The 21,916-nt window shown below is 40.0% G+C and overlaps 1 protein-coding gene across 5 annotated transcripts in view; it reads right to left on the bottom strand.

Annotated features, from left to right (window-relative positions):
- Positions 1 to 21,916, bottom strand: part of PDSS2 (decaprenyl diphosphate synthase subunit 2) — a 286,547-nt gene that overhangs the window by 4,142 nt on the left and 260,489 nt on the right. For 3 of the 5 annotated variants that reach the window (XM_070796007.1, XM_070796008.1, XM_019967268.2), the window contains one exon: positions 8,058 to 19,340. In XM_070796007.1, coding sequence (XP_070652108.1) covers positions 19,307 to 19,340 — 34 coding nt within the window. In that variant the 3' untranslated portion in view covers positions 8,058 to 19,306. Of the gene's footprint in view, positions 1 to 7,427; positions 7,487 to 8,057; positions 19,341 to 21,916 lie in introns of those variants that run through there. The other 2 variants (XR_002181420.2, XM_019967269.2) reach the window with 1 other exon arrangement.

Here is a 21,916-nt window from a genome sequence, read left to right as displayed (position 1 = left end):
TGATAGTATGATGTAACATTTACTTTTATTAGTATATGTCCCGTGTTTTCTTGATTCTGCCATGGGCAATTTCTGATTTCAGTAATAAGGTTTTTGAAAAAAATATGTAATACCTTTGAGGTTTTATGCATTGAGTTAATATTAATAGTAAACACAGTGCTACTTATTACTGAGCCATCATTGGTTTAAAGGACTAATGTTATTACAGGAGTCATTACTGGTGTGAAGGACTAAAGCAATATAACCCTTGTGCTCCGCGAAGATGACAAATTTGGGAGCAGAAAGTTCAGACTCAAATTGCATTTGTTTCATCATTTTCTTGGGTGGAGGGAGAGAGATGCAGGTCTCCCTGTAATACTGATTTGAGTGGTCAGGAATGGGGCAAGAATATTAGAAATATACCAGATGAAAATCCTTCAAATAAATGACCTTATTACCCTCCTGACCTATATAATCAGCATGGAGCAAAGAGAAATGATTGTGCTTTGGAACTCAAGTGTGTGAATTTGAGGAAAGCTACCAGAGGAATCCAATAATCCATATTACTTGCTTCTTCCCCCTGAATGTTTTACACTAGAAATTAGAGAAGTTCTCGGTTACTTGTCTCTAGTAAGGTTACAAACTTTTTTTAAAAAGAAGGTGTTAGGAACAGCAGGTATATCTATGATGGCAGGGAGAAACCCATGTTTGAGGACAAATATGGTGTTTATGTTATGATTCCCTAAGACTCAAACATTTGGTATTTCCTGAATTTTTCTAGAGATACTGAAGTTTTCAAATGGTGTCTATAGTAAAATATATTACATCCAAGTTGATATCTAATGATTTAATATTTAAATATTAAAAAATTAAGACACATAAAAGGTACAGCTTCTATAACCACGCACGTTCTTCATGAGATTCTTGATGCAATCCTGGTTTTCAGTAAGTAAACTTTGTACTTGTGGAAACTGCATTTATTCAGCCTTGACATTAGCAAAGTAAGCAAATTATTTCAGTGCCAAAGAGATGGCTAATCTAGGCTGGGGTGAGTGAATGTGCTTTCCCAATGCCTATATTCCTGGAGAATTTTTGCAGTGACAGAATTTGGCTCATGTCAACTGTAGAGAAAGGTGGGGGAGACCATTTAGTACCTAAATATAGGGCTGGGCACCCATGCAGTTGGCAGGAGGAGGTGAGACTTCTTTGGAAGATGGCCTGGCCGGCTTTAATGTGACAAAGGCTTTCAAAGTTAAACAAATATTTATTGAACACCTACGACTGCAAAGCTTTGAGTTCTTTGGGGAATTAAGAAACAGATAAACAAGGTCCCTGTCCTCAAAGAGATGTCATTCTAGCCCAGGAATCAATCATGAACCCTGAAAACTGATATAACGCAGAAGGCAGCATCACAGGAGAGACCCAGAGTGGGGATGACTGCGGAGTCAGAAAAAACCAAGACGCTTCTGTGGAGAAGGGGCTGTCCTGGGAGCCCGCAGGAAGGCTGAGGGATTCTGACCCACAAAGGGCAGGTGAAGGGCATTCTGAGTGGGCAAAACTTCAGGCAGTAGCTACGGCAGGGAACTGCAGATCCTATTTGGAAAACTTTAAACAGCCATTTTGAGTAAAACACAGAGAGCCTTGAAATTAGAGGGTGGGCAGAAGTAACAGGTAAGATCAAAGCGATTGGCAGTGGACAGGTTAAGGCCTTTGCTGGTCTGTGCCACGGTTCTCCCAAGATTTGACACTCAGCTTGGTGTATGACAGTTTCATTGAAGAAACCTGTGACCTCTGGAAGCCATAAGGCAAGAAGACTCTGATCTCAAAATGCTAGTTCTGCCGGTCTCTCAGACTGCTTTGCCCTGACTCTGTTGTAGTGATCCAGGTAACGCAAAAGTGGGAGGATACCCGGAAGGGTGATGGGGACAGAAACTAAAGGTAAGTGATAACTGATCACTACCCGCTCTGTCGTCGCGCCCCTCTATGCAGCTTCCAAAAAGCCTAGGAGGTGTGTTCAGGGGAGACGCCTGAAAATAATGGAGCAGGACAGCATGTTTATACAAGGAAGGGAAAGCTGCTCCTCCACATCGAGAAGTTCAACAAAGAAATAACCGAACTAAGAATTTCTGATCCTACCAGGCAGTAAGAGATCATCCACAAAAGCAGTTATAAATCTAAAATTTCATGGCATTCATGTAATAGGGTTAATATTCTCAGGATGAACTTTTCTACTTTTGCCTGTCTTCCCTTATTTTTGCTGCTTGATATGTTATTGTAGTTTTTTTGGCCACACCATGTGGCCTGTGTATCTTAGCTCCCAGACTACAAGTGACTGAACTTGGGTCCTTGCAGTGAAAGCACTGAGTTCTAACCACTGGACAACCAGGGAATTCCCTTGAATTTCAATTGGTTTCTGTCTAGTAAAAGCTTTTTATAACCAACCAGAAACACTTGTAGTAAAGACGCTAAAATAAAAAATATAGTGTTGCTATGTTGTAAGCATTCAGGGCATCCTGGATAAAACACAGTAAAAACTCATTTTTAAAAAATATATAAACCCCATTATATTAAAATATAATTTTAGATATTCTGCAGAATGGGCAACTGGCCCCCATTTCCTGTCTAGCCTCTACTTGAAAACAAGGCAGGGATAAGGGTCATGAAAGTGAAAGTTGCTCAGTTGTGTCTGATTCTTTGTGACTCCATGGACTATCATCTACCAGGCTTCTCTGTCCACGGAATTCTCCAGACAAGAATCCTGGAGTGGCTAGCCATTCCCTTCTCCAGGGGATCTTCCTGACCCAGGGATCAAACCCGGTCTCCTGCATTGCAGGTGGATTCTTTACAGCCTGAGCCACCAAGGAAGCCCCAAGGGTCAGAGGTGGGGGTTAAAGGTCTATGCTACAGTGGGGAAGGGGATCTTGGAATGGAGGTCAAGGTCATGAATGTGAAGGAAAGTCATTAGGAAGTTGTTTCAGAAAGAAGGGTGAAGAGTGAGTCTCTAGTCGTCAGTATTCTCCTAGCTGAATTTTTGAATCTGGCCTACAAACTGGTACATCTCTGGGATCACTGATCTTGTCCTGCTGCCTCTGGACTCAGAATTATCCCTACCAATATTTAAGTTGGCTCCAACCACCACCACCAGGTGGCACCAAATCACAGCTGAGTTCGGCATGAATTTAGGTAGGGCAGCTGGCTCCCAAAATTCCTCACCAGCTAGGTCTATATGAGTCATTTGTTTGTTAATCTTAAAAAACAAATTGTGACCTCATATTTCACATGACTGAATTTTTGGATCTCACTTATCCAATTACTAATAATTGAGGAAAGTATTCTTTTTGTAAACTAAATACCAAAGGAGACTAAATTAGACATTGTGCTAATTGCTTTACAGACATTAGCTAGTTTAATTCCTTCAACAAACTATGAGGAATAATATGAAACTGTTTTTAAGAGGCAAAAAGTTCTCATATTCACATTTTTACATAGTTGAATCTAATATTTACTAACCCTTTGGTGCTGAGCTCTATGTATACTTCATAGCTTGAGCTTATTAATTACATGATTCAAAATTTCATTATGTATATTTTATGTCTGCTTGATTTATCAGTTTCTGAAAGACGTGGCTAAAATCTTTTAACTATAATTTGATGTATTCATTTCTCTCTGCTACTTTTTTTCAGTTGTTCCTTTGTGTATTTTGAGGTTGTATTGTTAGGTGCATACATGTTTTTGATGGTTGTATCTTCTTGCTCTATTGTTCCTCTTACCAGCATATGACCTTCTTTGTCCCTTATATATATATTTTTTGCCTTATATCCTATATTGTCAGATACTAATATTCTCTTTATTTTTCCTTTTGGTTCATATTTTCCCCATCTTTTATTTTCAATCTTTCTCTGTCTTTTGTTTTTAAGTTTCTCTTTTAGACAGCTTATTGGATAGTGCTTTTTAACTGAATCTGAGATTCTATTTTTTAGTTGGTGAATTTAATTAATTTATTGTAATTCATTCTAATATAAATACTAATGTATTTATATCCATTCTATATTTTTCACTTTTTACACATTTTATACTTGTTTTCCCTTTTTTGCTTTATTTTTTAAGAATTGAGGTACAAATACATATAAGATTAGTTTCAGGTACAACATAATGATTAGATATTTGTATATACTGAGGGATGATTACCACAATAAATCTAGTTAACATCCATCAGCATATATAGTTACAAATTTTTTTTAGGATTTACTCTCTTGGCAACTTTCAAACGTGCAACACAGTATTTTTAACTATAGGTCACCATGCTATACATTACCTCCCCATGGTTTACTTTATAACTGTAAGTTTGTGTCTTTTGACCACCTTCATTCATTCCCCTCTTCCCTCCATCCCAAATCCTGCTGCTGGCAACCACCAATCTGTTCTCTGAATCTATGAGTTCAGTTTTTTTCAGATTCCATATATTAAGTGGGATCTTACAGGATTTATCTTTCTCTCTTGCTTTCTCCTGGGTGTGTGCGTGCTAAGTTGCTTCAGTGGTGTCTGACTCTTTGAGACCCCATGGACTGTAGCCCGCCAGGCTCCTCTGTCCATTGAATTCTCCAGGCAAGAATACTGGAGTGGGTTGCCTCTTCCTCCTTCAGGGGATCTTCCTGACCCAGGAATCAAACCCACATCTCTTAGGTCTCCTGCATTAGCAGGCAGGTTCTTTACCCCTAGAACCACCTGCTAAGCCCCCCTTCTATTAGGTAGGGTTCTTTTTGTTTGTTTGGCTTAAATGTTGAGCATTCCAGTTTGGCTGGAATCTGTCTTACTTCAAAGTTCATGTTTTGTCTTTTGTACCACACCAAGAATTAGATGTCAATAGAACCTTATAAATTTGTTATCTACCCACTGGATCTAAAACTGGTGTGTGTGTGAAAATTACTTGGAAATTTATGAGAAACACTGACCCTGGACCTCCTCTTTAGATTCAGCTCAGTAGGTCTGGGTAAAGTCCTGATTCTACATCAAGTCCCAGATTTTGATGCAGGTTCACAGACCACAGCATAGGAAAACTGTTCCCATCCAACCCCACAGCTCTCCAAACTGTAAGCTTTACACCTGTCTTGGCCCTTTAAATATTGCTTTTTAAAGATACACCCTTGGGTGGGCTCTATCACCTCCTTTCTAGATCTTTTCTCACCTTATATTGTCCTATATGTTAGAAGAATTCTCTAGATTTACTTTAGATATTCTAATTAGTTTCCAATCCATTGCTCCTTTACTATTATTCCATTTTACTTGCTTGTTCCATCATTATAAAAGCAAACATATTCAACATTTCTTGGGAGTGCCCTGGCAGCCCGGTGGTTAAGACTTGGCACTTTCATTGCCATGGGCCCAGGTTCCATCCCTGGTCAGGGAACTAAGATCCTGCAAGCCGCGTGGCATGGCCAATAAAATAAAATAATTAAAAAAACAGTATTTCCTTTAACAGCATTTACTATCAATCTCTGTAATAGGTAGAAATACACTTTCAGGCACTCAGCAGCTACTTCACTAGCAAGCATGACTATCTCCATTTCTACCAGAAAGCACGATAAAGCTTGGAGAATTTGCCTAATATCACATTCAATGGAAAAGCTAGTCTTTGAACTCAGATCTGTCTATTCTACTTGTCATAGCCCACTTGCCTTCAAAGAGACTCTGGTCCACAGAAACCTACAGTACAGTGGGGAAAGACACAAATAATCTCCCTTTCTAGTCATGCTTGTATCCACGATAGTGCTTTGCACATAATAACACTTAATATACATCAGTGAAAAGAAAACATGAATTTATCCTTGGTGTCTTTTTTTTTGTTGTTGTTCTACTTATGGTCAGGGGAATCACAATCTGGTAAAACAAGAAATAAAGAGGACTCTTTGGGACTTCCTTGGGGGTTCAGTGGTTAAGACTCCAGTGCTTTCGATCCAAGTGGGACTGGTTCAATCCATGGTTGGAAAACTAAGATCCCACATGCTGCATGTGACAGTCAAAAAAAGAAGAGAGAGAGAGAGAACTGTTCGGAAAAACACAAACTCAGAGACAAAACAGAAAGAACAGTCTGTGTCATACAGAGAATTTCTTCCTCTGAACAGCTACTCTAATAGGTCATCAAAGTCCCATTATGTGAAAATATCCATTATAACAAGCTAGGGCTACTTCCATTTTGAACTCTTTATTTTCCTAATTAATTCACTAAAAGTCTTTAAGAGATTCAAAAAAGTAAAATCAGTACTATTTTCTCCTTCCTGGACTCAGTTTTATAATACTGATGTTGAACATAATCAACTATATGTAATTGCAGAAATTATTGCCGGGGATTTGCATATGAAATATACACCTTTCATTGCCTCTAGTTGGCATTGTTAACTCTATTATAAATAGTACAGCTGACACACTGCAAACAGAAAGCTCTTTTTGATGGGCAAAAATGGAAGACTGCTACGAATGGAAGAAGTGTTAGCACACAACGTTTAAGTTGGTAAGCTTTCATTAGAACTAGTCAAGAGGGAAAGTGGTTTATTAACTAATCATAGACATGTTTAAGAATCCAATCATACAGAAAAACTTATGTTAAGCTTTCTAAAAACCTATATTTATGCTACTATTTAGGTAAACAAGTAATATATCCAGTCTATAAACATAGTTGAATAGTGTTAATGGGCCCTTTTAAGAAAATTAAGCTTTTCCTTTTGGATTAATTGCATATGCAGTGAGGCAAAGAAAGTAACAGGACTGAGATATAATACTGGAGAGTACAGTTTATATTTATACCACTCTTGAAGATAAAGCTTACATTAGGTCATTTTGCTGAAATTATCTACTAGAATTTGAAAATTTTAAAACTATTTGAAAAATTTTAACCATTGAGAAAGAACAAAAAGATGCCATTCATTGTGATTGCATTACCATAAAATTATAATTAATAGGACAGTATTTTTGCTGTTTTACATTGCTTGAGGGCAAAAAAAATCAATCACTGTTACCACGCAGGCTGTTTCAATCATTACAAGGTATAGGTACAAAGACTAGTGATGACTTTTGTAAATGACATTTGCAGACATCATTATATTTTTATGCACTGTAATAATTTGGTTTTCAAAAGTTTCGGGTTAATTTGTTTTGTTACAGATGTAAAGCAATTATGACACAGAAATTCAATGTTGAACTACTCATCCAGATGACAGGAGAGGTGAGGGGGCTAGGGACAAAATTTTCTTCCTACACATTTGTTTTTAGCTATTATATTTGCCTGAGTGCATTGGTACCATAGTGACAGCTTAGCAACAGCTAGATACAAATTAAGGCAATGTGTCACGCTAGCTTCTGATCATAAAAAGTTGGTAGGTAGGACACGGGGAAGAAAAATACAGATGTTTAGATATTTAATGGTTTAATCAAAAAGAGACTTGTTCTTTTACCTGTCCTTGTCCATCTCTTCATCTTCTATCTCTGAATCTCTCTATAAAGAGATGAGGATCTAAAAAAGAATCCCAAACAAACCTCTGTGTTTAAATTGATGTAATAAAACAGAAATCAAACCTTTCCTAAATATGAAATGAAACACAATTTAATCTTTCTTAAATAGGATCTAATGATCACAGTGCATGGAAAAAAAAAAATTAATCACTTAGTCATGTCTGACTCTTTGCAACTCCCATGGACTGTAACACACCAGGCTCCTCTGTCCATGGAATTCTCCAAGCTGTCTTCCCGACCCAGGGATCGAACCTGAGTCTCTTGCATTGCAGGCAGATTCTTTCCCATCTGAGCCACAAGTGTTTTGCAAAGATGTTTCCAAAGGGTTTTTTCATACTAGTGGACATGTGATTTCCATTATGGCTATTAGAAGAACAAAGTTACACAAAATTTAAATACCTTTGGACCAGCAGATTTAAGATGACATGATGGATACTGTCATTTTTAAAGTCAACATATCATCTGATGTCTTTCATTATCTTTATTATAATTTATATGTAAAAACAGAGAAAGTAAAATAATTTGAAAGGAAGAACATAACCTTTGGAAAGCCAGAAGTAAATAAAACCACCTTGATTTTCAGAACTACTAATTTTATTTCAAATAGCCTGAAATGGTAAAATATAGGTTAAGCATATAGTTGTTGACTAGCTGAACAGAGATGGCAAACAGACTTCAAGTTGATACAGTAACAGTGCCTGCCTGGAGAGCTGTGTTGAGAATTCTGAGGTTCTGTAGGAAAAGGGCTGTGAATGAAGAGTGAATGTCTGTTAGACCTGAGAAGGAGACTAAAGGGTAGAAGACTTGCTAAGGGGCATGTGGGGAGGTGGAAAGGAAGAAGAGTTAGCTCACAGCACACAAATAAAGGCTTTAGATTTATTGTAAGTCTTATTTTTTATATTATAATGAGTGTAAATCTTACATGTAATTCTATTATATATATATATATATATATATATAGTATGCTATAAAAGTTTAAAAACTCATTTGCAGTTAAATTACCTAATGTTAGCTTTGTGGGGGAAAAATATGTTCCTGGACAATGTGTGTGTTCATTCTGTGGCTTCCACAGCATGTGGCAGGCTGCTGAGTATCCCTGGGAGTCTCTGCACCCCATTTAGGGATGCCCACACCTGGAAGGGTGATAGAAATGAAACCGTTTAAATTTGTCTATGATAATGGAAGACTGAGAGAAGTAAATTAACCTGCTTGTCAATGGCAGAGCTGGGATTTGAAGACTCTAAAGCCCAATTTCTTAACAAAGACTCATTTATATTCTTCTAAAGACAAGTACCAGGATTCCCTGGGATTCAGGGTTTGGTGTTAAATTACTGATCTGAAAAAGAATTTTGGGGGCCATAGGAGACCATATGGTAACTAGTAAGTTGGCAATTTCAGTACTGCTGGTTAAAGAAAAGCATGGTTTCCATTTGGGGTGATGGAAATTTATAGAAATAGTGGTGATAATTGCAAAACAATATGAATGTAATTAATGTCACTAAAATGAAAACTTTAAATTATTGTAATGGCCCATATCATTATATAGATAGATAGATAAAACCACAATAAAAAAAAAATCATGCTTCATGGATTAGAAGATTAATATCATTAAATGGCAATTATCTGAAAATTCTTAAAGAGATGGGATTACCAGATGACCTGACCTGCTTCCTGAGAAATCTGTATGCAAGTCAGGAAGCAACGGTTAGAACTGGACATGGAACAACAGACTGGTTCCAAATAGGAAAAGGAGTACGTCAAGGCTGTATATTGTCACCCTGCTTATTTAACTTATATGCAGAGTACATCATGAGAAACGCTGGGCTGGATGAAGCACAAGTTGGAATCAAGATTGCTGGGAGAAATATCAATAACCTCAGATATGCAGATGACACCACCCTTATGGCGAAAGTGAAGAGGAACTAAAAAGCCTCTTGATGAAAGTGAAAGAGAGTGAAAAAGTTGGCTTAAAGCTCAACATTCAGAAAACTACGTTCATGGCATCCAGTCCCATCACTTCATGGCAAATAGATGGGGAAACAGTCAAAACAGACAGACTTTATTTTGGGGGGCTCCAAAATCACTGCAGATGGTGACTGCATGAAATTAAAAGACGCTTACTCCTTGGAAGAAAAGTTATGACCAACCTAGAAGGCTTATTAAAAAGCAGAGACATTACTTTGCCAACAAAGGTCCATCTAGTCAAAGCTATGGTTTTTCCAGTAGTTATGTATGGATGTGAGAGTTGGATTATAAAGAAAGCTGAGCCCTGAAGAATTGATGCTTTTGAACTGTGGTGTTGGAGAAGACTCTTGAGAGTCCCTTGGACTGCAAGGAGATCCAACCAGTCCATCCTAAAGGAAATCAGTCCTGAATATTCATTGGAAGGACTGATCCTGAAGCTGAAGCGCCAATACTTTGGCCACCTGATGTGAAGAACTGACTCATTTGAAAAGACCCTGATGCTGGGAAAGAGTGAAGGCGGGAGAAGAACGGGATGACAAAGGATGAGATGGTTGGATGGCATCACCAACTCAATGGACATGAGTTTGAGTAAACTCCGGGAGTTGGTTTTGGACAGGGAGGCCTGGCATGCTCTAGTCCATGGGGTCACAAAGAGTTGGACACAGATCTGAAATTAGATGCTCTAGTCCATGGGGTCACAAAGAGTTGGACACAGATCTGAAATTAGATCTATATCCTCAATGCAATCCCTATCAAAATCCCAGCAGACTCTTTTGTAGAAAATGACAAGTTGATCCTAAAATTTTTATAGAAATGCAAAGGACCCAGAGTGGCCAAAACAATTCTGAAAAAGAAGAACTACAAGTATAAATGGGGAAATCTGAATAAGATTGATGGATTGTATCAATGTCAACACTCTGGTTGTGATGTTATCCTATAGTTTTATAAGATGCTACCATCAGGGAAAATGGCAAAGGGTACACAGAATCTCTCTGTATTATTTCTTATGACTATTTGTGAATGGGGTGACAGAGGATGAGATTGTTGGATGGCATCACTGACTCAGTGGACGTGAGTTTGAGCAAACTCCAGGAGATAGTGAAGGACAGGGAAGCCTGTCATGCTGCAGGCCACGGGCTCACAAAGAGTTGAACATGACCGAGTGACTGAACAACGACTTGTGAATCTACAATTATCTTAAAATTAACAGTTTATTTAGAATTAAGCTGCAGGACTTCTACTTCCCAATTTAAAAATTTAATATAAAGCTACAGTAATCAAGGAGTGTGGTATTGGCATAAGGAGAGACACAGAGATCAATGGAATAGAATTAGCAGTCCAGAAGCAAGCCCTTAGATTTAGGGTTAACTGATTTTCTATAAACTTGTCAAAGCAACTCAAAGGAGGAAAGAATTATCTTTTCAACCAATGGTTCTAGAACAACTGGATATCCACATACAAAACTAATTAATTTAGTCCAGTGGTTTTTGATGGGGAAGATTTTGGCTTCCCAAAGGCAGGGAGCATTTGGCAATTTCTGGAGACGATTCTGGTTGTCACAGCTAGGGGCAGGATGCTGCTGGCATTTAGTGGGTAGGGGCCAGAAATGCTGCTAAACCTCCAACAATGCACAGGCAACCCTCACAGCAAAGAATGACCCAGACCAATGTGTCGACGGTGCTGAGGATGAGATACTCCCATTTAAACCTTTACCTCATACTATATACAAAAATTAACTAAAAATGGATTATAGACGTAAATGTAGGAGCCAAAACTATAAAGCTCTAAGAAAAAAACATAGGAGAAAATTTTTGTGACTTTGGGTCAGGCAAAGATCACTTAGATATGACATGAAAGGTATGATCTATAGATGAAAAAAACTGATAAAGTGGATTTCATTACAATTAAAGACACTGCACTTCAAAAGGAATCATTATGAAAATGAATTTAAGCCATAGATTGGGAGCAAGTACTTGCACATCATATATCAGATAAAGGACTTATATTCAGAATACATAAAAAGTGTTTATAACAATAATAAGATAAAGAACCTAATTAACAAATAGGCAAAAGATCTCAACAGACATTTCACCAAAGAAGATATATAAATGACTAACAAGCTCGTGAGAAGAGGCTTAAACATCATTAATCACTAGGAAAATGCAAGCAAAAATCACAATGAGATAATAGTCTCATTCCTACTAGAATAGCTATAATAAAAAAAGGAACACCATGAGCTGGCAAGGATGTGAAGAAACCGGAACCCACATGTGTTGGAAAGGTAAAATGAAACCTTTGGAAAACAGTCTGGCAATTTCTAAAATGTTATACATAAATTTATCATAAATTTTACTCCTGAGGATCTACTCCTGAGGATCTACTCAAGAGCAATGGAAACTTTTGTCTACACAATGACCTGTACACAAGGATTCACAACAGCATTATTCATAATAGGTGAGCAGTAGAAATAACCCAAATGCCAATCAACTGGTAAATGGATAAAGGAATATAATGTATCTGTACAATGGAATATTATTTAGCAATAAATGAATGAAATAATGATTAATTCCACAACATAGATAAACCTCAAAAAACATTATGCCAAGTGACAGAAACCAGATGCAAAAGACTAAGTATTGTAAAACTCCATTTACATCAAATATCCAAAGAAGGCAGACCTATAGAGACAGAGAGTAGTAGATTAGTGGCTGCCTAGGACTAAGGATGGGAGTAAGGGTTGACTACACACACACACACACACACACACAGAAGTCGCTCGGTCGTGTCCGACTCTTTGCGACCCCATGGATTGTAGCCCACCAGGCTCCTTGGTCCATGGGATTTTCCAGGCATGAATACTGGAGTAGGTTGCCATTTGACTGCAAATGGGCACAAAGGATCTTTAAAAACTGAATTGTGATGATGCTTACACAACTCTGCAAATTTATTGAAAATTACTGAATTGTATACTTACACTAGATGGATTTCATGATGTGTAAATTTTACTTCAATAAAGTTGCTTTTAACAATTCAATTAAAGCAATTTTAAATCTTCAAAAAAGAAAGAGGATAAAAACAAAGGATAAAAACAAAGATGCATAAATAGGCAGCAGTTAGGAAGTTCACAATTAACTTGATCATATTCCATGTACAAGTCAAGTAACTGCAATTCATGATATAAGGCAGGAGGCAGGCAGGGGACTTCACTGAAATTTGGAAAGTGACGAGTGATGCAAATAGTGAAGTTATGAAGACTAACTTAAGGAAAGAAAGGCTGCAGGTATAGCTTAATTCTTTGAGAATGATACTGTTTTCTCATCCATTTGAAGGCTTAAAAAAAAGGATTCAAACAAAGCAAGACAATACAAAATACGGTAAGCTCATGCTGTCACAGCATGAAAGACTCAAGTCAGATAAAGGTCATTTTGTTTCCCGTCAAACAAACCTGAGGAGTTTCCTTCTCCTAAGTCTTTGAAGCAGCAAAGATAGCTTATCAATTCTTAGAAAATGATTTCTACATGGTCTTGGGCAAGAGCAGAACCTACCACAACTGCCCAAGGGCCTTTTCTGTCCTGGGAGATAGTTAGCTTCAGTGACAAGGAAACAGTCATCCTACAGAAGTGTGGCTGACTGAGAACTTGCAGTGAAGCAAGAGGAAAATGCACAGACGTATCAGTCTATTTTGAGCATCATCTTGAAAGAATGGGAACCACCAACGGAAAAGATCACTCATTCAGGTTGAAGAGTTTTAAGGGAATTCATGTCACAGTTTTAACCTGCTGCTGTGGAGAACTTGCAGGGGCATTATCTTTCTATGACAGAGACTTTCTTAAATACTCTTAAGTATTTCTTAAAGACTTTCTTAAATACTACTTAAGTATTTAAGAGAATACCCATTTACCTCAGAGAAACCAATCAGGAATAGAAATTCAAGGTGACTTGTGTAGAATTTAAGCTACTTATTAATAGCGGTTATGAAGACTGCTTCTCTGGTGGCTCACATGGTAAAGAATCTGCCTGCAATGCAGGAGACCCAGGTTCAATCCCTGGGTTGGGAAGATCCCCTGGAGAAGGAAATGGCAGCTCACTCCAGTATTCTGCCTGGGAAATCCCATGAACAGAGGAGCCTAGCAGGCTCTTTGTATGGGGTTGCAAAGAGTTGGATGTGACTGGGCGACTAACACTTTCACTTCGCTTCACTGAATTGATACTACTGCATATAATTACAATCATGCAAAAAAAAAAAAAAAAAGATAGGCATGGCAGAAAAGGCTGGAAGAAATACAAAGGAAGTGGTGATGCTGATTATGTGAACATGGTGAGACTCAGAATAATTTTTTTCTATCTTTCAAAAATTTTTTATGTTTATTTACTTAAATGTATCAAAAAGTGAAATCTTCCCAACAACAGTCAGGGCAATGGGGAGCCTACTCATCTGCTCACAGGATGCAGTGACAGGTACAATGTCAGTCTTTGAAATGAACAGGCCACATTGAGAAAGATGATAAGAGCTTTTCCATGAAGATGGAAATAGCATCTATGAAAAAGGAATGAAAGCCTGCCAAACTTTCCCTTTCTATGGAAGAGTAAGAAATATATATTCAAGAGGAACATTCCTCCACCAGCAGAGGCCTAAAACCTGGTACTTCAGAGCTCCAAGGGCAGGTGGGGGAGCTAAAGGGAGAGGTGGACCCCTCTGTTCTGGCCCCTCTGGTGTCTCCACAGGTGACCTTCTTTTTAAAAAGTATGTTATCTCCTTAATGGAAAGGCAGGAACCATTCTGAAAGAATAAAACAGCTGATTTGAGAAGAGATTAGGAGTGACTGGTAGGAAACGAAGAAAGGGGCTTTGTAAAAGACTGTCTTGTTAGATTGCTTCATGTTTTAAAAAGAAAGTGCAAATAATTTTATTATTACTAAAAGGTGATTAACAGTAATGGAAACTATTAATAATGGAATAACAATTGTGTCCTCACAGTTAAACAGACTGAAAAATCAACTCTATCTATCTCTGTCCTTGTGGGTTTTAGCAAAGGTATGGCATGCCTTCTCCAGACTGAAAGGCAGTCAGTCATTCTAAAGATAAATCCCAGAACTTCTATTGGTCAGAAAGGTGAGATCTTAACAAGAGGATCTCATAGTGGGAAGACAAATGAAGGGGCGGAAAGAATCTTCCTGAAACTAAGAAATCTAGGAAGCAATGTGAAAAGAGTTTTCTGAAAAGCAAGTTTTCTGTATATGTGATGGACCTGCTGCTCAGTTAAAGAGTTTTGTTTTTTTCTTTTGGCAATGCCACTTGGCTTACAGGGTCTAGTTCCCTGACCAGGGATTGAACCCAGGCCACAGCAGCCAAAGTATCAAGTCCCAACCCCTAGACTGCCAAGGAATTTCTAGTTAAGAATCTTAAAAAAAGAGAGGGAGAAAAAGAAGTATCCTTTAGCTGCAATTTTGTTGATTAAACACAATTTTCCCAAAGCTTCTTGCCCAAAGAGATCTATATTACAGCAACTTATCAGGTTGTGAAATATCATCAAGGATTATTCAGATTGCTTTCTGGTCACCTGGGCTCACTGTGTGGTGGGTTCTCGGCCTTAAAAAAGGTCTACATCTTTTTGGAGCATTCTGCACTGACGTATACATCTTCTACCCCAGGTTTATAGGTTTCACCTGCATCCCAGGCCATAGTAATAACAATATAGATAAGAGACAGTCTCAAACTTCAGAGAATGAGGCCTGGATCAGGCACACAGTGTCACCCATCATTTATTTCTAGGTGTGACTAGGTAACTACATCATAGGAGCAGAAAAACATGATGCGGATTTAATGTTCTCATCAAGTAAAGCGCACAACCAAGTTTAACGATAGTCATAATCCTTATCTTTTTTCAGAGTAATTAATTTGCAGTTCGCTCAGTTGTGTCCGACTCTTTGCAACCCCATGGACTGTAGCCCACCAGGCTTCTCCATCCATGGAATTTTCCAGGCATGACTACTGGAGTGGGTTGCCACTTCCTTCTCCAGGGGATCTTCCCGACCCAGGGATTGAACCTGGGTCTCCTGCATTGCAGGCAGACGCTTTACTATCTGAGCCACCAGGGAATATGGCAAATAACTATCTAATCAGTATCTAATTGATAACTGTTTTTTTAGAAACTGTTTTTCTAAGTTGGGGGAATTAAAGGAAGATGACAGTGGCACAGGAAACTGCTTTGTAGTTCCTGGGGAAATAGAACCTTAAATTTTAGAAAAGAATGTCTCTAGGGGTGGGACTGAGAGCGAGATGTGTGAGACACCAAAGAAGTGTAGTTGAGAAGGGTGGGAGTGGATCACAGGTGCTGGGGGTGAGGGAGGAAGCTGCAGCTGGCTACGTAAAATCATGTAGGACGTCTGTGTGCAGGGCTATGGCTGTAAATTTTACAGTGAGGCCACCACCTGTGAGCAAGAAGGCATCTCCGTGGAGCAGTGCTATGAGACCTGATAGATGTAAATGTCTTTGAGTATCTGAAGTGCCAGTGCTGGTCCAGATGGTGGGGACTCAGTAGTGAATTCAGTGAATGATGAACGGCAAAGGTTAAATACTAGCCTGTAAGAAGGAGTACTGCTAATGCTAGGAGGAAAAGAGTGGAGGTGGAAGGATAAACAGGGGAAGTGAGGGGAATTTCATTTAAGGGAGAACTGAGCACATTCACAGCCAGCAGAGGAAACCCAAAACTCAAAACCAGAGACATGATACAGGAGGCTGCACGCTGAAGATCTTTGGAGAGTGTCAATAGATGCGTGCGTGCTCAGTCATGTTTGACTCTTTGCAACCCCATGGACTGTAGTCCCACCAGGCTCCTCTGTCCATAGAATTCTCCAAGCAAGAATACTGGAGTGGCATGCCCATTTCCTCCTCCAGGAAGGAATCAAACCCAGGTCTCCGCGTCTTTTGCATCTCCTGCACTGGCAGGCGGATTCTTTACCACTGCGCCACCTGGGAAGCATCTTTGGAAAAGAGTAGAGTCTTATCTGGAAAGAGAAGAAAAGGAAGAGAGAAAGAGGCATTGTCTGGAAAGACTTTAAAATGGGGAGGGGAGTGTGAAGGCAAGCCAGTCAGGCAGAGGTGGTCCTCTCTGCTGGCTACTGCATCTATAAATGGGGGATAAGTCTTAGCCCCAGAGAGTAGCTATGGGATTCGAACAAGATAGCACTGTTAAAGCCTTCAGCAGAGTGCCTGGCATGCCCGCAGAGCCCTCACTAAGCCTGAAGAAAAGACCGACAGGGAGGCAGAAGTCAGGTGGCTCAGGGGCTGAAGTGAGTGAGGTTCGCAAGTCCAGGTGGAAGGAACAGGACAGTGGCTAATGAATGAATTCTTCCCTCTAGCAAAAGACTACGGTGATGCAGACGGGGAAGGAGGTGGCATACTAAAGTCACTAACTCTGCTGACAGCACCCTGGCACTAGGCCAAAAAAGTGTAATTAAATGTGTCTTGCTGCGCCCAAATTTCCCCCGAGAGACTGTCCGAAGTTACAAGGGTTTAGAATGGATGAATAAATAAATATCCCTGAAGAAGGGGAGTGGAGAAGACCATCAATGTTTAATACTTTAGAGTGACTAAGCCAACACAGGAGGTTTAACAAAGGCAGGGCTGTCACTCCACAGTGAGGGCAGAGCTGCTGCTTCCAGGGAGCCAGGACACGAGGTACAGGAGAGGGGACAGAGGCTGGCAGGGCTTCTGGGGAGATGAGAGGGACGTAGGAAACATACCAAAGAAAGCAGAAAGGCGGGTGCTGAAACGAGTTCAAGACTGTAAGTCACACAACTGGAGAGCTGGGAATTCTTTCGGTCACCTGTGGGGCAGCTGGGCGAGAAGACAGCCATTAAGACTCATGCACTCCTTCATCACCTGTCTTTGGGTTTCACCTTCTCTCTTCTCTGAATCTCACATAGCATCTCTGTTATCTAGAGAGTCAGAAATGGGAAACTTTTTGACAATAAAGCAAAGGTGGAGGGGACTTCACGTATTTCCCTGTTTAACCTTATTTTACAAATGCGGAAATAGAGGCTCCGAGGGAAGTGCCTTGTTCAAGGTCACACGGTGAACCTGGTGCTCAAGCAGACCTAGAAGAGCCCTAGAATCCTGTGCTGTGTTCCCCGGTGCCTGACCATCCATTTGATAAAACCTACAGCTTGCTGAAGTTCCTGCACAGCCAGAGAACGCAAAGCAAGCCTCCTCCTTTATGGAAGTTAATGATTAAAACCTAGTCTGATCTAAAGCATCTAACCCTAGTTACTAATTAAGCCAATTTCTGTGAGAAAAGACATTTCAAACAGAAGAGTGCTGTGTTCTCTTCAGCTAAATCTATAGGCCTTCAAATTATAGCAGCGTAAACTGCACAATTACAGTGTTTCAAGTATGCTTAAAAATATTTCATAATGCAATACCTTAACCTCTGTAACTTCCATTTTCTCTTCATTGCATGCCACATGCTGGGTCCTGCTAAAATGATTTTGTAACTTTTGGAGAAGGAATGTAACTAAAATGACTTCACTTACAGTGTTTGAGTGAAGTAGGTAATAAAATCTGTTTGCTGTGTTCGATGTCTCCAGATAGGGCTGTAATTACACCACATAAGGAAGAAAGGTGGCTGAGTCTCAGCCTAGATCATTTATGTAAACTCAGCCTTCTTGTCAACGGTGTTCTCATATTGCCTGCCTCCAAACCGCAAAAATCATCTCCTATGAACCACACAGAGACAGTGTCCGATTGCAGGCCTGTGAGACTGCAATTCTTTCCGTAATTGGAAGTCTGTGGTTCAAGACCAAAATCTGACATTCTGAGGTTAAAAACAAACAAACAATCAAAACTCACCAATGAATTCCCCAGTACAACAACTATATATCTGACGCTTGTAAAAATTAAGGGTATTCTTTACACCAAAGTATTACAAATGAATACATTTACTTTAAAAAAAAAGAAAAAAAGCATCCTGTTCAGCTTAAAAGAAAAAAAACAAGTTTGCTTCTTTGAAATGCACTTGAAAAAAAATTTGGTCCAGAAAGAAAAGCAGGCAATTTCTACTATAACCAAGTTAATATTCGACAACATTTTAATCTCCTACTTCAAATATTTGGCATTATTTTTTCAACAATTTCCACCCTCCTCCCCCAAATCTTACAAAAACCAAGAAGCAAAGAGTATATCCAGACTGTATCTATAAATACAAAGACATAGTTGCAAGAAGACAAAGCATGTGTTTTTCTTAATCACTAGATTACCCTCCATTATGACAAATTGGTCACTGGGTTTTCATTTGACAGTCCTCCCTGGCCGGCACTGATAGCGTTTCTCTTGACACCTGCAGCTCCCAGCTTGCCCTGTCCTCTCTAGAAGGAAAACCACAGGCCACCGCCCTGGCGCCATCCCTGGCTCGGTCCAATCAATAAGGACTTATTTCCTGTCCATTTGCTGAGGTCACAGGAGCGAATCTCATTAATTATTTCTGCTACTGAAGCCTCAAGTGTGCTTCTGGCATGACAACTGAAAACTGCTTGACCTTTTTTCTTCTAATTTTGTTTGCAGCAGTTCCAAAAAGAAGGCAGTATTCATTTAGCAGTGTGATAAAAAGAAGAAAAAAATGTATATATTGTTGAAGTCATTAACACATTTAGATATTTCATCATGAAAGCTCTCCCGATCACCTCCTTCCCCAATTTTTTCAGCCAACAAACAACAGTCTTTTTAATTTGGTATCAGGAAAATCTTGTCATAGCAAACACAATGTTTTCTAAAGCAGTTCTGGCCTCCGAGGGAGGAAAGCTCTCCAGGGCCTCCAATGCTTTGTTTCCATGGTAACGACACAGGTCAATAGCTGAAGTCACACCTTTGCCAGCTTTGATTGTTTCTCGTAACTGTTAAGAAACAAATGCACAGAAAAAGTCAGTTTTTAAGGTACTACAATTAAACTGGGGAGGGGAGCTGGAAAACAAAGAAGGGGAGAAACAGAACAGATTCACTGTTTCTGCTTTTGAGGTTAAAGAGGACATCATTCCCCATTGATTCGGAGGCACTAACATTGCCTAAGGCTGCTAGGTGTCAGCCCTCCAGAGCAGAACAATAGGCTCCAATCAGCCTAATTACACCTCCTCCCCAACTGCCACGCTGTGATAGCTTGAAGTGAGCCCGGCTAGGGGGTGGAGGTGAGGAAGGTGGAAGGGCATTTACATCTCTGGCATTTTGAATTCAGCAGCTTGATATTCTAAGGTGAGGAAGATTTCATTAACATCCTATTAATAACTAATATTTTTACACCGTATGTTGACACAATAGTTCACATGAAAATTCAAGAAAGACACACAGAAGATCTGAACACTACATTACTAAAGCTGTAAGACTGGGGCAAATGAATTAAAATGCCTTTTGTAAAGCGTAAGGTCAACTCTTGCTCCCAAATGGAGCTGATTTCCAGTCCCTCTCCTTGACAACCAGAAAGGACCAATACAATAGTTACACTCTGGAGCTGAAGAAGAGTGGTAATAATTTGGCCGGTCCACTTCTCCTTGCCCCATTCCATCTTTTCTTTCTCAGTGAAAACCTCTAATGTCTGCCTCACTCCCTAAACCAGATACTTGGGAGTCCTCCTTCATCCATTCAGGCACCATGGCTCACCCATGGCTGAACTTTTTGCACACCCCTCGGTTGGGTGAGGCCCACTGACAAGTTCTAGTCCATGAGACGTGAATGGTGCGTGTCACTTTTGGGCTGTAGCACTTAGCCATCCATGGGAGTCCCGCCAGAGCTTTCCCTCTGGTACATCAACTGGTCTTATTGGAGAAGTTCCTCAGGGACCGGAGTGACCACAGTGAGCACCATGGAGCCTCTCCAACCAGAGCAGAACGTCGTGTGGGCAAGAAACATGTCTGTTGTCTGAAGAGACTGTCAAGTTGTCTGTGGTCATCTTGACTGATATACTCACTAAGTCCCAGCCATTCTAGCTCATACAGAGCCCTCATATTATCATCTACTCTTCACTCTCATTGCCACATTAGTTCAGGCTATCATCATCCCTCGCCTGGGTTATTTTTGCAATCACCTCCTGAAGAGTCTTCCCACTACCAGCTCTTTCCCTCTGGACTCCATCCTTCATACTACCAAGGAGCTCTTTATAAAATGCAAATATGATCTTGCTTAAAACCCTCCACTGCCTTCCAAGAGCTCTAAGAAAAAAAGAAGTCCAAGCTCTTTCATGAGGCATGGAAGTCCTTTATCTATCTAGCTCTTTCTCAGCCTGTTTCTTCCCTTTCCCTGTTTCATCATTACTTAGGGAACCTACTTGCATCTGATGAGGTCTTCCCTGATAGCTCAGTTGGCAAAGAATCCACCGGCAATGCAGGAGATCTGGGTTCGATCCCTGGATTGGGAAGATCCCCTGGAGAAGGGAAAGGCTACCCACTCCAGTATTCTGGCCTGCAGAATTCCATGGACTGTATAGTCCATGGGGTCACAAAGAGTTGGACACGGACTGAGTGACTTTCACTCACTTCACCTGTAGGACTGCTGGTGGGTACTACGTGAGACAGTACAGGGTGTTTGACAGTGTCTGAAACACTACGGATATTCAGAATGACTTAATTCTTCTTCCTTCTCAAGCCCTTTGCCACTGCCAGGAAAGCTACTCCAGCCACCAAGATCAAGTCTATTTTAGCTTGATGCATAACAACCTCATAGGTAGTTGAACTTGGATCAGATCAGCTTAAAGATTTAAAAAAAAAAAAAAAAAGGAAAAGAAAGGATATACCTCTTATTTTCATTAGCAGGTGTTAGGGGAACCAGGGTGGGGGTGGGGGGGCTGCGCTCTGAAAACCAACCTAAGAACTTTATTAAAAAATTCTATTATCAAATATTTTTAATTTTTCTTTTCTATTTTTTGGCTGTGCTGCATGGCATGCAGGATCTGTTCCCTAACCAGGAATTAAAGCTGTGGCCCCTGCAGTGGAAGCCTGATATCTTAACCATGGGACCACCAGGGAAGCCCCTTGAATATTTTAAAAGTACAGAAAAGTTGAAAGACTAGCACAGGAGTTGGCAACCTATAGCCTCAGACCAGAGGCTCAGATCAGAAGGACTGATGCTGAAGCTGAAGCTCCAATACTTTGGCCACCTGATGTGAAGAACTGACTCATTGGAAAAGACCCTGATGCTGGAAAGATTGAAGGCAGGGAGAGAAGGGGATGACAGAGGATGAGATGGTTAGATGGCATCACTGACTCGATGGACATGAGTTTGAGCAAGCTCCAGGAGTTGGTGATGGACAGGGAAGCCTGGCGTGCTACAGTCCATGGGGCTGCAAAGAGTCGGACACGACTGAGTGACTGAACTGAGCCTCAGACCAAATGTGGCTTCCCTGTTTTTATAAATTAAGTTCTATTGGAACATAACATGCCCATTCATTTAAGTATTGTCTATGGTTGCTTCTGTGCTGTAACGG

Source organism: Bos indicus, chromosome 9 (assembly GCF_029378745.1).
Source record: "Bos indicus isolate NIAB-ARS_2022 breed Sahiwal x Tharparkar chromosome 9, NIAB-ARS_B.indTharparkar_mat_pri_1.0, whole genome shotgun sequence".
Classification (NCBI taxonomy): Eukaryota; Metazoa; Chordata; class Mammalia; order Artiodactyla; family Bovidae; genus Bos; species Bos indicus.
The sequence above is the reverse complement of the archived record's forward strand: the minus strand, read 5'-3'. Positions and strand labels throughout refer to the sequence as shown.